This window comes from Gracilinanus agilis, chromosome 2, assembly GCF_016433145.1.
Source record: "Gracilinanus agilis isolate LMUSP501 chromosome 2, AgileGrace, whole genome shotgun sequence".
In the NCBI taxonomy this organism is placed as follows: domain Eukaryota; kingdom Metazoa; phylum Chordata; class Mammalia; order Didelphimorphia; family Didelphidae; genus Gracilinanus; species Gracilinanus agilis.
The window spans coordinates 383674072-383690973 of record NC_058131.1 but is presented as its reverse complement, the minus strand read 5'-3'; the positions used below and the strand labels follow the sequence as shown (position 1 = coordinate 383690973).

The 16902-nt window shown below is 40.9% G+C and overlaps 1 protein-coding gene across 6 annotated transcripts in view; it reads left to right on the top strand.

Moving 5' to 3' along the window:
* CYFIP2 (cytoplasmic FMR1 interacting protein 2) overlaps window positions 1-16902 on the top strand; it is a 109816-nt gene that overhangs the window by 9160 nt on the left and 83754 nt on the right. For 3 of the 6 annotated variants that reach the window (XM_044664471.1, XM_044664467.1, XM_044664466.1), the window contains 7 exons: window positions 1840-1917; window positions 3360-3461; window positions 6233-6414; window positions 6809-6905; window positions 8538-8666; window positions 12917-13021; window positions 15344-15435. In XM_044664471.1, coding sequence (XP_044520406.1) covers window positions 1840-1917; window positions 3360-3461; window positions 6233-6414; window positions 6809-6905; window positions 8538-8666; window positions 12917-13021; window positions 15344-15435 — 785 coding nt within the window. The remainder of the gene's footprint in view (window positions 1-1839; window positions 1918-3359; window positions 3462-6232; window positions 6415-6808; window positions 6906-8537; window positions 8667-12916; window positions 13022-15343; window positions 15436-16902) is intronic. The other 3 variants (XM_044664468.1, XM_044664469.1, XM_044664470.1) reach the window with 3 other exon arrangements.

The following is a 16902-nucleotide window of genomic DNA, read 5'->3' as shown; positions in this document are numbered from 1 at the left end:
CCCTCCCCTCCCCTCCCCATACCTCTTTTCCCTTCCCTTCAATTCCCCTCCCTTCCCTTTCCTTCTCCACCCCCTCCCTTTCTTTCCCTTCCCTTCCCTTTCCTTTCCATTTTTAGAACCTAAGGTGGGAATTTAAAGTTTTAAAGTTTAATTCTAGGCAACATTTGCTTTAAAAAGTAGAGATGTTTAGAAAACCTAATCACTACCACCCCTCCACACACAATTAGCTACATGTAAACTACTTATAATGGTAGGCAGATAGGCAACTAGCTATTATTAAGCATTTATTATGTGCCAGGCACTGTGGCAAGTTCTGAGAATACAAATACAAGCTAAGTGAAGTGAGTCCCTGCTTTCAAGGTTCTTAACTCTAATGGGAGAAGTCAAAACATGAAAGGGAGATGAGGAGGGTATAGTGGTAATGGGAAAGAAAGGTACTCCTGCAGAAGCATGATGTCAGAGTCTTTAGATGGGAGGAAGATGAGAGTTGGCTAGCCTAACCACTTTCCCCTTTCCCCAGAAGAACTCACCAATGGGAGAAGAGGGCCAATATGGCAGAGGGATGTTTCAGGATGAAAAGGCTAGGGATAGATGAGAGGAGACCCCAGATACTGAGGGAGGCTCCAGGATAAGACTCAAATATGTATTTGAGGCATAATATTGAAGTCTGGAAAGTCAGAAGCAGAGATGAAAGGGGAATGAAGATTAAAATGGAAGCCCTGGGAACAACTCATCATTGAGAGAATGAGAAACTCACTTGGGTAATAGAAGCTCCAGAGTAAGAAGGCCCTGGGTGCTGAGGGAGGTTCCAGAGTGAGATTGCAGCTGAGGCGTTGGGTTGAAGTCCACGGAGTGAAACTAGAGAGGGGAAAGAATAGATAGGTATATCGGTATAAAGAGTACCAATAGCTGATGTCTGCTGAAATAGGAGCATTTTGTGGAGTTTATTATTATTCACCAGACCTGGCATAGTTTTCTCCCACCTTCCAATGCAGATTAGCAAGTCTTCTGCAATTTATAGACTTAGAGAGTTGTCAGGCACACTAGGAATTTAATTGACTTGCCCAAGATCACACAGTGGGTCTATGTCAGAGGCTGGACTTGACCTTGGTTTTACTGTCTCTTAGTCAACTATCTGTCCACTACAACATTTCACATCTCTCTTTATTATCACAGATCAAAAAATAATCCACATAATAGTTTGAAGCTATCAACTTCTTTCATATGCAAGTGTGGCTTGACAGGATATATGAATAGCTAGCTAGTAGATAATATAGGAGGGAGGAAGGGAGGGAGATAGTTGGATGAGATAAATAGGTAGATAGGAAGAAAGGTAGGTAGGAAGAGGGAGAGAAAGTTGAATGAATGGACTGGGGGAGGAGAGAAAGAGAGAGAGAGAGAGAGAGAGAGAGAGAGAGAGAGAGAGAGAGAGACAGAGAGAGACAGAGAGAGAGACAGAGACAAAGAGAGAGAGAGAATGAATGAACAATGGATCTAAGAAAAATAAAGTGAAAGATTACCTGTCAGAGTCTAAGGTAGTTAGTTCCAGGAATAGATTAGAGATGATAACCATTGTATTCACATAATCTGTGAAGCCATGATATGGAGATGGCCAGGAAGAGGAATGATTCAACTCCCTGTCATCTTCATATTTGTGCTGAATTTTAGTTGAATCATTTGTTTGGAAATTAGAACTCATTTAGGGATTAATCTGAGTTCTGAACAGGGATTTGGTGCCTTCTTTTAAAGTCTGGGGAAGCAAGAATTACTTCTTACAGTTGTCTAGAGTTCCCAGAACATAGACATTTATCTCTCTCTCTCTCTCTTTTTTTTTCCCAGAATGAAATGTTGGAGGAAGGACACGAATATGCAGTCATGCTTTACACCTGGAGAAGCTGCTCCCGGGCCATCCCCCAGGTAAGAAGCTGCCTGGAATCTGGTCCTCTTCTCCCTTTCTTCACCCTTCAGTGGATGCTGCTATCTAATGGGATACAGTACAGTGATGGGCAAACTATTCCCCACGGGCCAGATCCAGGCATAGTTTGCCCATCACTACCTTAAGCAATTTCCTAATCACTACATCTGGATATGAGGGTGTAGTAATTAGGGAATTGCTTAAGGCAGTGATGGGCAAACTATGGCCTGGATCTGGCCCTCGAAGAATAGTTTGCCCATCCCTGGACCTTTACACCAAGAAATAGTCATATAAGGACAGATTCTTTCTTCCTAGACAGCGGAGGAATTCATAGAGGTTTAGAGAGAAGTTTCTAGATTTAGAGCTTGAAGGAGTCTTCCAATCCTCTCATTTTCTAGATGAGGAAAATGCATCTTGAAGAGAGGAAGTGATTTGGCCAAGGTTCACCTAGCTAAGAAGTATCTGAGGACAGGTTTGAAACTAGGACCTCATGACTCCAGGACTGGCTTTCTCTCCACTGTGCCACCCCATGCTATCTTGATTTTTCAAGTCAATACTCATGGGCCATAGAGAGCAGAATTTTGGGACACAAATACTAAATAGATTTTTTTTGTCATTAATAATTTCTCCTTGTTGCTCTTCCCAGCATGTTACCTGTTCTTAATGTGGGCCAGAGTGTGACCTGGTAGAAGGAGCACTGAGAAGTGGCCTTCATCCAGTCTGTTCACTTCTTCCAGGGCCTCTGTTTCATTGTTGGGAAAACCAGAGGGTTGAACTATGACTGCTCTACTCTCTTCCATCTCTAAATCTTAAGATGGGACAATGGAGATCCATGGATATGCTAAAACCAGCTTGAACCAGCTCTCAAGAGCCAATTGTTTAAATTTTCAACATGCACTTTTACATTTTGGAAATTGACCAACTCTACAAATCAGACCTTGATCAAGTAAATCAACAATAAATATTTTTTAAATATACAAATAAAATAAAACAATGTTTTGCTTGTCCACACTTAAGAAAATGATGGAGAAAATGTTAATAATGCAGCTTAAATTTAAAAGCGTATCCTGCATATATTTTTCTCCCAGAGAACTGGTTATTGAACATTTACCAGCATACCTTTGGATTTTTCCCTTCATGAACCCAGCCAGAATCTATTCCTTGCCTATCAATTTTTATGGGGAAAAAAGGGGTGGTGTAAGAAAATATATGACACTGGGAATGGGGTGAGACTAGAAGAGAAAGCCCTCTCAGATAGGAGGGAAAGATGGGCATAGAGTCAGGACAAAGAGAAGGAGGAAAGAGGGTAAAATTCTTGGAAATGACTATTTGCATGTCTCCACTAGTCTTCTGGAGGGTCTCTGCAGTCCTCAACCAAGCCAGAGTCCATCCTTGTATTACTGCCCAAACGTGCATCACTGCACAGTCTCTTTTCCTCCCACAGGTAAAATGTAATGAGCAGCCAAATCGTGTAGAGATCTATGAGAAGACAGTGGAGGTCCTGGAGCCAGAGGTCACCAAACTGATGAAGTTCATGTACTTTCAGGTAAGTAAATGGCCTGGAAAGTGGAATCTTCAAAGAATCTCTTCATATTCCAAAGATAAGGGTTTATAAATTCCTGCCATCTTACATACCCTCACTGCCTTGGAAGTGCCCACCCTTTATCAGTAGGCAGTGTGGCGTAATTATATAACTGTATAACTTAGAGAACATAACTAACTTGGAGTCAGGAGACCTGAGTTTGAATTCCCCCCTCCATTTCTACCACTTCAGACTATATGACCATGCAAGTCACATGCAAATCTCTGAGGTTCAATTTCCTCATCTGAAAAATGTTTTTTATAACCTTCTACATAGTGTTGTTATGAAGAAAGCAGCTTGGTACAGTGGAAAGAGAACTGAATTTGAAGTCAGGGGATCTAGTTTCAAATTCTGGTTCTACCACTTCCTGTCTTTGTGACCTTAGGCAGTTCACCTTCATTTATAGGATAAGTAAATTGGATTAGAGGAACTCTTTTCTAGCTCTAAATTCATGATCCTAAAGTACTTTGCAAACCTTCAAATATGACTAGAATTATATTTATTATCATATCTACTCATCCACAAGGAGAAATAAGAGAAGTTGTTTAGTTGTTTTTTAGTCATGTCTGAATTTTTGTGATCCCATTTGGGGTTTTCTTGGCAAAGAAGATAGAGTGGTTTGCCATTTTCTTCTCCAACACATTTTACAGATGAAGAAACTGAGGCAAATAAGGTTAATTGACTTATTGAGGGTCACATAGCTAGTGTGTGTCTGAGACCATATCTGAACTCAGGAAGATGAGTCTCTCTGATTCCACTTTATCCACTGGGCCACCCAGCTGCCCAAAACACTAGGAATACACATACAAAAGTGAGATATCCCTGCCCTCAAGGAACTTACCTTCTAGTAGTGGGAGATGAGACATATCAAATAGTGGGAGATGAGACATATCAAAGAATGATATCTAGGGAAAGGTTATTTCCTTTTTTAATTTTTGTTTTTTAACCCTTATCTTCGGACTTAAATTCAATGCTGTGTATTGATTCTATGGCAGAAGAGCAGTAAAGGGCTTAGGCAAATGAGGATTAAGTGACTTGCCCAGGGTCACACAGCTAGGAATTGTCTGAGGCCAGATTTGAACCCATGACTTTCTATCTCTAGGCTTGGCTCTCAATCCACTGAGCCACCCAGCTGTTCCTAGAAGGCTGTTTACTTATGGGAAGTCACTGGACTCCTAGCCAGGAAAACCTGAATTCAAATCCCACCTCTTATACTTACTGACTATTTGATTAGGAGCAAGTCACTTAATCTGTAAAATGGACACAAGAAAAAAATTAGTACTTACCTCATTGGGTTGCTGTGAGGTTCTAATAGCATCCTCTTTGCAAACCATCTTGAAAACTTTAAACCTCTCTCTAAATAACTGTTACTATTAGGCTCTCCTTTCTCCTTTAAACTTAACCAAAGATCTTGGTTTAATCAACTAATTACTGAATCTACTGAGCACCTTAGTTGCTGATGTAGTCATTGGCAGGTGATACAACAGAGAAGCCTTGGAGCATGGTCTCTGCCCTCCCAGAGTTTACAGGTTAGAGGAAGTAAAACGGACAAACATGTGAGACGAACACATAATGGAGAGAGTGAGGGGCCTGGAGTCAGACGTGGTAGGTTTGATTTCTATTCCTGCCCACTTGTTTGACCTTGGGCAAGTCATTTAACTTCCCTGGGTCTCAGTTTCCTCATCTGTAAAACAAGGGACTCTGATTAAAGGACTTCTAAGGTCCCTTCCAATTCTGTAACTGTGAGCTAGGACTTCAGTATGTTAGGCACTCAGAAAAGGCAGAGTCATCATGGGTTGGAGTTGCCAAGGGAAGGGAGTAAAATTTGAGCTGGACCTTGAAAGGTGGGTAGGAGGAGGTTTGGTGAATAGAGGGAGGGAATGGACATTTTTTTAATTTTAATTTTTAAAATTTTTTTATTGATTAAGAATATTTTTCCATGGTTACATCATTCATGTTCTTTCCCTCCCCTCCTCCCAACCCCCTCCTGTAGCTGATGTGCAATTCTACTGGGTTTTACATGTATCACTGATCAAGACCTATTTCTATATTATTGATAATTGCATTAGGGTGATTGTTTTGAGTCCACATCCCCAATCATGTCCCCATTGACCCCTGTGGTCAAGCAGTTGTTTTTCTTCTGTGTTTCTGCTCCCACAGTTCTTTCTCTGGATGTGGATAGCGTTCTTTCTCATAAGTCCCTCAGAATTGTCCTGGATCATTGCATTGCTGCTAGTACAGAAGTCTATTACATTCAATTTTACCACAGTGTATTGGTCTCTGTGTACAATGTTCTCCTGGTTCTGCTCCTTTCACTCTGCATCAACTCCTGGAGGTCTTTCCAGTTCACATGGAATTCCTCCAGTTCCTTATTCCTTTGAGCACAATAGTATTCCATCACCAACAGATACCATAATTTGTTTAGCCAAGGAATGGCCATTTTAAGTAGGGGAAGTAAAATGAATAAGAATAACCCTGTAAGACAATAAATTGCAAAGTAAGCAATGACCTGCACTGGTAAAGGGAGTTTTCTCACTGGGAATTCTCCTCGTTAATGGAATCACAAGTCTGGTCATAACTTATAACGACAACAACAATTCACATTTATTTGTGTTTTAAGGTTTGCAAAGCACTTTTCCTATATTATTTCATTTGGTTCTCACAACAACTCTGTGGAGTTAGGGAGTTGGGGAACACCTGTTCGGGCCTCTAGTCTCGCTTGCTTTGCTTTCCAGCGCAAGGCCATCGAGCGGTTCTGCAGTGAGGTGAAGAGACTGTGCCACACAGAGAGGAGGAAGGACTTCGTCTCTGAGGCCTACCTCCTGACCCTGGGCAAGTTCATCAACATGTTCGCTGTCCTGGATGAGCTGAAGAATATGAAATGCAGTGTCAAGAATGACCATTCTGCCTATAAGAGGTCAGGGAGCCTCTCCCCAAAGCTTCACCCTCCTCCTTTCCAGCCAGGGAGAAGGCTGCATCCAAATCTCTCAATGGGGCCCCCAGCCTGAGTTTTGGGTGGCTCTCAGGAAAGGGGCCTGGCCTCTCAGAGCTTTGCAGAATGTCTTTTAGACACAATCTAAATCTGGGGGGAGATAGGACCAGAGATAGCATAGCTAGCTGGGCCCTCAAAGGAGTTGCTTCAGACATAAAAAACAGCCAATAATGCTTTTCTTCTACTTGAGGAAACCCAAGACACCTAAAGTCAACCTTTCATTTTAACCCAAACACAAAGGGCAAAAAACATCAGGGTCAGGTCAGATCCACATGCTAGGAGGAAAAGAAGGGTCCTGAAGGGATTTTCTGTTTTTCAGAGCAGCCCAGTTCCTGAGGAAGATGGCGGACCCACAGTCTATCCAGGAGTCTCAGAACCTCTCCATGTTCCTGGCAAACCACAACAGGATCACACAGGTGATAGCCCTGGCTCCCCATCCCCTTTCTTCTTCCCCTTTTTTCTCCCCTCTCCTCCTTCCCTGCTTGTTCACATTCTCAGGAATGCTCACTCTGGGTCAGCTGGGGAATGGAGATCATGCAATGAATGGGATGACTCTTCGTCATTGACCAGCCTGGTCCCTGGGTCACACACATCATCTCTTCCCCAGTTTAATTTTCCACAAGCTTTTAAAATTTTCTATCATTTTCTTAAGCTACTGTAAAACCAAAGAAATGGTAAGTAGGCCAATCCCACCATGATTTCAACATTCCGTTTCTACCAAAAGTAAACCTTTGGTATCTTCTTCTACCCAGTTTCTGGCTGTAGGTGCATGGCAGCTAGCTTAGGCCTTCTGTATAACATTTTGAAGGTCGCAAAATGCTTTTCATTCATTTTCTCTTCAAAACAACTCCTAAAGTAGATGCTATTATTATCCCCATTTCATAGAAGAGAAAACAGGTAGTGAATAAGTGACTTGTCCAGGGTAATATAGCCAGGACCTGCCTGAGGCTGGAGTTGAACTGCCACTCTGACCAACATGTCACTCATACCAAGCTGCCTTTAGTGACATGTCAGCAGGCAGAACAGTGGATCTCAGATGCAAGATTGAGAATAGTCATTCTCTTTGTAAAGCTGTCATGCTCAAATATCTTTCACCAGGACTGTGTTGGCATTGTCCATCTTGCCTTCAGTTGGTTGGATAATACAGGTATCCCTTCCACATCATAGGGATCAGTGGCACAGCACCCCTACAATCTGGAAAGTCCATATAAAATTTTTTTCACCCTTCCTTTGTACCAGAGAAGAAGTCTAAATTTTGGGCCAGTGAGGTGGCCCAGATTTAGAGCCAAGCCTAGAAACAGGAGGTCTTGGGTTCAAATTTGGTCTTAGATGCTTCCTAGCTGTGTGACCTTAGGTAAGTCACAACTCCCATTGTCTGGACTTTCCTGCTCTCCTGCCTTGAAACACAATATTGATTTTTAAATGGAAGGCAAGATTTGGGGGGCGGGGGTTAAGTGAATTTTTTTCTTTTTCTTTTATGAGGTATATGATCTTGGGCTATATAGTTTCAAAACCTTTTTTGTGACATCTGCTAGTCTTTGAGTGTCATCCACAGCTTCCACAAAATTCCCCCCAAATTCTAATTTAATTTCTTATGCTGACTTGCAATATATTGAAATGGTGATGGGGAGAGTCTCAATGTGGAGGGGATACCTGTACAGCTTGAAGTTGGGAAGAGAAATCATTTCTTTCCCAAAACATTAGTTCTTTTGTTGTCTCATCCAGATACTGACATTGGATACCCCCTGCAATGCCCATTCATGGGGATTCCTTCCAAGCTCCATTAGTCCTTCGGACGTTTTAAAAGATGGTGCTGAAACACTTGATGATTTGGTTTCCTGCCTACTCTAGCCAATACTTGTATTATTATCATGCTGGAGCAGGGCTGCCCATAGCTCCCTAGATTCTCAACTCTCTCCCATCCCACTGGAGGCTTCCCACTGTCATGTTCCAGAGGCAGATCAGCTTGCACATGCGGACAGAAAGTCCTGATGGAAAGTAACAACAGTTGTATGTGTGTTTTAACTCTGTGTGGGTGCTTTCTTCAGTGTCTTCATCAGCAACTGGAGGTAATCCCAGGCTATGAGGAGCTGCTGGCTGACATCGTCAACATCTGTGTGGATTACTATGAGAATAAGATGTACCTAACCCCCAGTGAGAAGCACATGCTCCTTAAGGTAAAAGGTTTATTATATGATCATGTATAATCTTGTCTTGTGTTTTCCCCTTTCCTAACCTCTCCTTTCATTTTATTTTTTAAAATATTTTATTAAATGCTTTACATTTCTTTTTACCATTATCACTTCCCAGTAACCTGCCCTCCTCAAAGAATCCTAAAGAAAAGGAGTTAAATACCAAAAAAAGGGCAGATACACAAAGAAGATGACTTAATATGAGCACCTGTAGTGCATCTTTCCTCTGAAAAAAGGAATTATATATCATCAATTCCTTGAAAACAAGATTTTTAAAATTTCTTTGCTATTAATTTTTGGGTTTGTGGCTTTTGCTTCTCCTGTATATGGGGGATTGAGTTTGGTTGCTAGTGGTGGGTTAGGTTGTGCGATGGTAGTAGTAAGTTTAGAAGATGTATTTTTAGGATTAATTGTTGTTTTTTTTTAGTTTATTTATTTAGTTAGTTTTTTAGTCTATTTAGGAGGAATACTAGTGGTTTTTTTGTTATATTGCTACTATGGCTGCAGAGGAGTATCCTGAGATTAGATTTTGAAATATTGTAGCTTTTAGCATGTTATTTGTTTGATTTATAGAGTTAGTATATATATCTCATGTCTGGGGAAGTTGAGGTTAATACCGAACTGAACAAGAGCAACAACTACCCTGTACCTAACATTGCACTAGGTACAGAAAAATGACAACAACAAAAATCATTATGCATAGCTGATTCTACTTTCCTTACTTTACAACTTGTTTGTACAAGGCTTCCCATGTTTCTCTGAATACCTTGTATTTATTATATCTTCCTTTCATTTCCACTTTGACTCAGTTGTTCCTTCTTTCTCAAGGCAGCATGGCATGGTCAGTAGAAGGCTCAGTCAGAAAGACTTAGGTTCTTGTCCTGCTTCTAATGCAACCTGTCCATGTGACCTCAGGCAAGTCCTTTAATTTCTCAATGCCCTGGGAGCCTCTCTAAGGTGAAGTTGCTGACAAGGTGCCAGTTTGCATTGTTAGAGGGAGTTTTCTCAAGAAGAGTATCTCCTTGATTTATGGTTTGGCTTTTAAAAGATTACTCTTTATAAAAATGAACAATATGGAAATAGATATCAAGTGATAATACATGTATAACCCAGTGCAATTGCTTGTCCGCTCCAGGAGAGGGGAGAGAAAAGGAGAGGGAGATAACATGAATCATTTAACCATGGGGAAAATATTTTTTAAAAAATAATTAAAACAAATTTAAAAAAAAAAGAAGAGTTTGCCCTAACCAATAAAAATAGCAAGTCTGGGTCAAGCCCTATTCTCCAATTCTCCAACCAAAAAAACCGCTCATCTCCATTTTGATTTGTTTCTTCTCTCTCAGAATTTCATTTCATCTGGTTTTTCATGGTTGTTTAAACTCCCATTCCAATTTTCTTTCAATTTTCTCCTGCCCAATGACTTTGTCCCTTCAAGAATTCTATGGGATATTCTCCCATGAGGTTTCTGTAGGAGAGACTTTGCACATTTCTTCTATTCCAATTCCCTCCATAAAATTTTTCATAGCTGAGCTTGGCTTTATGGGCCACCTCTCCAAATCTATTTGAACTGTATTAGGAGAAGCTACCCAGCACACTCTTAGATTCTTTCTGGGGCCCTGATGTTCCAAATAACCAGACAGAATTCTTAACTCAGATGCTCAAGTAATCATAGAATTTGCTTCCAAATTGTTGTTCATTTCCTGAAATATTTCCAATATTTCTCTTTTACCCTCTTCCCCCCCCTTCTGTTTAACCCTTCTTTTTAAAATTTTTTTAATTTTAGTAACAAATTTCCACATAAGTTTTCTGAAATCATATGATCCATATTGTATCCCTCCCTTCTTCTCTCCCCGCATCCCAGAGCTAACAAGCAATTCCATTGGTTATTATATACATATTATCACACAAAACATATTTCCATAGCATTCATTTTTGTAAGAGAATAATCTTATAAAACCAAAACTCTAAAACATATGCCAAACAAACAAGTGATAAATCATATGTTTTCATCTGTATTCCTACTCCAACAGTTCTTTCTCTTGATGTAGATAGCATTCTTTTTCATAAGTCCCTCAGAATTGTCCTGGATCATTGCATTGCTATTAGTAGTAAAGTCTATTACATTTAATTGTTCCACAATATTGCAGTTATTGTGTACAATGTTCTCCTGGTTCTGCTTATTTTCACTCTGCATCAGTCCATGTAGGTCTTTCCAGCTCTTTTTGAAATTATCCTGTTTATCATTCCTTACAGCACAATAATATTCCATCACCATCCTATACTACAGTTTTTTCAACCATTCCCCAATTGACGGGCATCCCTTTAGTTTCCAATTCTTTGCCACCACAGAAAGAGCTGCTATAAATTTAATCCTTCTTTTTTAAGTCAGCTTTGTCATCCCTCTCTTTTAAATCAATCATATGGGTCAGCTAAGTGGTACAGCGAACAGAGCACTGGGCCTGGAGTGAGGAAGACCAGTGTTCAAATGTGACCTCAGATGATTATAAGCTGTATGGCCTTAGGCAAGTCATTTAGCCTCTCTTTGCCCCATTTTCCTCACCTGCAAAATGGAGATAATAGTAGCACCTACTTCCCAGGATTATTGTAAGGATCAAACAAGATAGTAGTTATAAAGCAATTAGCCCAGTACCTGGAACATAGCAAGTGTTATATAAATGTTAGCTATTATTATTATTATTACTATTATTATTATTATTAAAATACAAAGACAAAAATATCTGTCCTACACTCTCCATGTCATTGTATTATATTATGCCACCACCAGATGGAGATACCTTACCAATAATTTAAGAAAATATCAAGAAAGTTTTCCTTTGATTTTCAGCAGGAACTTACGAGTTTTAACTACCCAAGGAAAGTTTTACCTTTGGGGGAAATGCCTTTTTTTCTTTCTATCCATTTTCTCTCCCTTTATTTCAAAAAGGTCATTCTCTATAGGGGCTGAATCTTATGCCGGGCCTTATAATATGGCATAGGAGACAAAAGCAATCCAGTATGAAGGAGATTATTTAAAAAATGATTTCTGATCAAAAATTCCCTGGGAAAAAGGTAAAAAAGCCTTTTTTGAAATCTAACAACATTGGGAATGGCCCACTGGAAAATCTTATAGCATATTAGAGTTTGAAAAGAAAGTCTCTCTTTTGTCTCTGAATCTATATAATCCTATGGACCTGAGTACTAAACTAGCTCACCTCTTCCCTGAGTACAAATTTCACCTGCAATGATAGCAGTAAATAACAGCCAGCCTTGGTTTGAAGACTCTCTTTATTTTTTATTTTATTTTTTTTAAACCCTTATCTTCCGTCTTGGAGTCAATATTGTGTATTGGCTCCAAGGCAGAAGAGTGGTAAGGGTAGGCAATGGGGATCAAGTGACTAGCCCAGGGTCACATAGCTGGGAAGTGTCTGAGGCCAGATTTGAACCTAGGATCTCCCATCTCTCGGCCTGACTCTCAATCCACTGAGCTACCCAGCTGCCCCCTAAAGACTCTCTTTAAAAAGGAATTCACTACTTCATGAGGTTGCCCATTCCATGGTTGATTAGACCCGTTGGGAGATTTTGCATCATGCTGGATAGAAATCTGTCTTCATCAAACTTCCAGTCATTCATTGATCGTGGTTCTTTTCTCTGAGATGAGATGAATCCCACTTCCAAATAAAAGACCATCAAATGCAGACTGTCTGAAAAGTTTTGGAAGAATTTCTGCATCAAGACATTTAGGATAACCTGTATTGAAATACAGCAATTGCATCCTCTCCTAGGTCTCTTCTCCAGGATAAGCATCCCCAATTCTTTCAACCAATCCTCAAAAAAACATTTTAAACACGCAGTGTTTCATTAAAGAGAAATGGAGACCTTTTAAAAAAGTGAAGTAAGAGCTCAACCTTTTTTTTTTCCCATTCTTCATTTGAAGTTGAAATGAGTAATTTGCCTTTTTAATATATTTTCTCTTTTTTGGAAACCCTTACTTTCTATCTTGGAATCAATATTTTGCATTGGTTTTAAGGTAGAAGAGTGGTAAGGGCTAGGCAATGGTGGTTAAGTAACTAGTCTGGGGGCACCCAGCTAGGAAATGTCTGAGGCCAGATTTGAATACTGGAGCCACCTAGCTGCCTTCATTTAACATATTCTTTTGAGAGATTTTCTTTCAAGGGTATTTGACCATAGAACGCTTTGCGCCCAGCCTCTCAGGCTTTCCACTCCTCTCCTTCTAGGTCATGGGGTTTGGCCTCTACCTGATGGATGGAAACGTCAGTAACATTTACAAACTGGATGCCAAGAAGAGAATCAACCTCAGCAAAATAGATAAGTTCTTTAAGGTGAGTGTCTTCTGCTGGAGACAAGTCAAGGCTGTGGGAAAACTGAGGTGTAGGCTTTCTGCTGCAGGGAATGCCACTCTTTGGAGAAGCAAAGGGGTTTGCTTGTGAGTGTCTGGAATGCTACTTATGCCAAAGTGTCCAAGGGAACCAAGAGATAAATGAGAGCTCCACCATCTGCACACAGGGAAAGCTGGACAAACACAATAGGATGGAACTTGGGTTTAGACTTTTGGAAGTCCAGGAAGATACAATAGAAGCCTTTGAACCATCTGATAAAGGAGGCAATGGTTGATCTTTTGTTTCTTAATCAACGCATCTCTTCTCTGTCATCTAGAAAAAGTCATCGAAGGAGGCATGTCCTCATCTCATTTTCTGCTTAACCAAGGTTCCCATTCATTCCTATAATCATTCAGTCTTATGGGAAATACCTTCTGCATACAAAAAATGCAGTAGGCACTGGTAACTTATGTTTATATTATACTTAGTAATTTATAAATATTTTACACATTTTTTCCCTTGGATTCAACAACTCCAGGAGATATGTAGGACAGATATTGTTATCCCCATTTTCTAGGTAAGGAAGTAGACTCAAAGGTGAGATGATTGGCCCAAAGTCATTGGGATAGCTTGGACTTAAAACTCAGATTTCTTGGCTCCAAATTTAGGGGGTTTTGCATAATTCCAAATTTCAAACTGAATTAGCATCATGGAATCAGAATGTGCTAAAAGGACCTTGATGGATTGAATGATCTTATCCAGTCTCTAAGGGAAAAGAAGAGCATTTAAGTGGTGCCATAGTGCACAGAGTGCTTAGCCTGGAGTCAAGAAATCTCATCTTCCTAAGTTCAAATCCAGCTTCAAACACTTACTATCTCTGTGACTCTGGGCAAGTCTCTTCATCCTGTTTACCTCCATTTTCTCATTTGTTAAATGAACTGGAGAAGGAAATGGCGAACCATTTCAGTATCTTTGCCAAAAAATTCCCAAATGGGGTCACCTAATTGAATAACAATAACAAAAAATAACACCCTACAGGCATCTTTTCTAATGCTTTATTGATTTGAATGTTGAGTCCCAACATTTTAATTTTTTCTAGTTTGTTAAAGTTCCTCACATTCTCATGAAAAAAATTCTACAGCTTTTTTATTTTACCCCAGTTGCATTCCCTCTAATTTCTAACTTCCTTTGATTAATGAAATGAAATTGTAACAATTTTTTTAAACCCTTACCTTCCATCTTAGAATCAATACTGTGTATTGGTTCCAAGGCAGAAGAGTGGTAAGGGCTAGGGCAATGGGGGTTAAGTGACTTGCCCAGGGTCACACAGCTGGGAAGTGTCTGAGGCCAGATTTGAACTTAGGACCTCCTGTCACAAGGCCTGGCTCTCCACTGAGCTACCCAGCTGCCCCATAACACCTTGTTCTTGAGAATGATAGAAGTCCTCCTGAGTCTGCTTATTTGAAGGAGGTGCCTGATGTAGAAGAAGTAACACTTTGCCTGGCCATCAGGCTTGGATTTCTAAAGCTGGCTTGCCCATTAACCTGCTGTGTGACTTTGGTTAGGTCTCTTAATCTGCCTGGGCTTGAGTTACTTCATCTGTAAAATGGGGATTATGATGCCTAAGAGAAAGATCCCGACATCAATTCTGGGCTGACAGCCATAGTCTAGATCTGTGTCCAACCAGCAATTTAATTCAACCAATATTAAGCCCTTATTATCATAATTTTATAATAATCTTAATTTTGTAATAATGTAAATATTAATTTTATAATCTAAATAATAAACAAACATGCAAAAATAATAAATATATAATAAAAATTAAAATGATCTAAAATTAATTTTATAATAATATTACGTACACTTAAATATTTTTTTAAATGCACTTGAATAAAAACTATACTATACTGAGATACAAAAGTAAAAATGAAACTTTTTGGAGCAGTTAGACTCAGTGGATAGAAAGTCAGACCTAGAGACAGGAAGTCCTGGGTTCAAATATGACCCAAGACACTTCCTAGCTTTGTGATCCTGAGCAAGTCCTTTAATTCCCCGATTGCCTAGCCCTTACTGCTCTTCAGCCTTGGAACCAATATCTATTCTAAGACCGAAGGTAAGGGTTTTAAAAATAAGAATAAAAAGAAAAAGAAAGGGAAACATCTCCTGCCTTCTAGGAGCTTCCCACCAAGAGGAGGGAACAAGGAGTCACCAGTCATGCTCTCATGCTCACTTCTCTCTCTTCTCCTTTGTTATCTTAGAAGATCCCTCTGCAGTCTCCTTCCCATTCCGCCTCTTATTTGTCTTGTTGTTTTCTTTCCTTTGCAGCAGCTGCAGGTGGTCCCCTTATTCGGCGATATGCAGATAGAACTGGCCAGATACATTAAGACCAGTGCTCACTATGAGGAGAACAAATCCAAGTGAGTGCGTGCCGTAATGTCTCTTGGCTCCTGTGTGGTCCCACCTGGCATGGAGGCTGAGGCAGCAGCCTTGGCCCCTCTTCCCTCCCCAGCTCGGGGAGCTGTCGGGGTCTGGATGCGAGCCATGGCACCTGGCACTTGGCCTTCAAGGTCAAACTTCCTGGGCTTGTGGCCCGCGAGTGGGAAGGAGTGAGTGCGCAGGTGTGCATGGTGGCAGGCTCTGGACACTTTTTTACCCGCTCTTTATTCTCAGGGTACAAATGTGCTCAGAGCTTAGCCACAGCGCTCCCCGTATGAAGGAATGTGCCATTCCCCACAGCTTTGGATGCCTCGGGGAGCCAGGAAGGCCCCTCTCTGCTCGAGAGATGCTGGAGGTTGCATTTGGAGTATTTCTTGCTTTGGAAGTTAGGTGGGCACTTCAAGTGAGTTACCTCCAGCCATAAAGGTGGTGAGGACCCTACCACGAGTGGAATGGGTCTGACTATCTCATCTTAGCCCATCTCACAAAATCACCCCCTTTGGCACCATGTGGCACAGTCATCAGCAGTGCTAAATCCAGAGCTTAAACCTCTCAGGAAATGCCATGTGGCATCCTTGAATCCAGCTTGCCTTAAGCCCTACTACTGAGATATAGATCAATCAGTCAGTAAAAAAGCATGTGTTGGGGGCAGCTGGGTGGCTCAGTAGATTGAGAGCCAGGCCTAGAGAGACAGGAGGTCCTAGATTCAAATCTGACCTCAGACACTTCCCAGCTGTGTGACCCTGGGCAAGTCACTTAACCCCCATTGCCTAGCCCTTACCACTCTTCTGCCTTGGAACCAATACACAGTATTGACTCAAGATGGAAAGTAAGGGTTTAAAAAAAAAAAGAAGAAGAGGGGACAGCTGGGTAGCTCAGTGGATTGAGAACCAGCCCTAGAGATGGGAGGTCCCAGGTTCAAATCTGACCTCAGACACTTCCCAGCTCTGTGACCCTGGGCATGTCACTTGAACCCCACTGCCTAGCCCTTACCACTCTTCCACCTAGGAACCAATACAAAGTATTGACTCCAAGATGGAAGGTAAGGGTTTTAAAAAGAAGAAGAAGAAGGAGAAGGAGAAGGAGAAGGAGAAGGAGAAGGAGAAGGAGAAGGAAGCACATATTAAATGCTTACTGTGTGCCTGGGTACACAAAGAATGGTAAGATCACATTGGCCTATGGCAGCCAAGGTCAAGCCAGATGGGTCTCTGTAATGAAATAATATTTGCAAAGCAAACCTTACAGCACTATGTAAGCCTTAGCCACTAAGAATAATAGAAACAATGATGGCGATGGCGATGGCAATGACGATGATAATGCCTTTTGTCTCTCCCCAGCCAATGCTGCCCACTGTGATATCACATAGAGTGCAGAGGTTTTTTGAGATGGGCACCGATTTGAGAATTTCAGACTCATTTTTCCCATGTCTACCTGAGTTCTCAGAGATA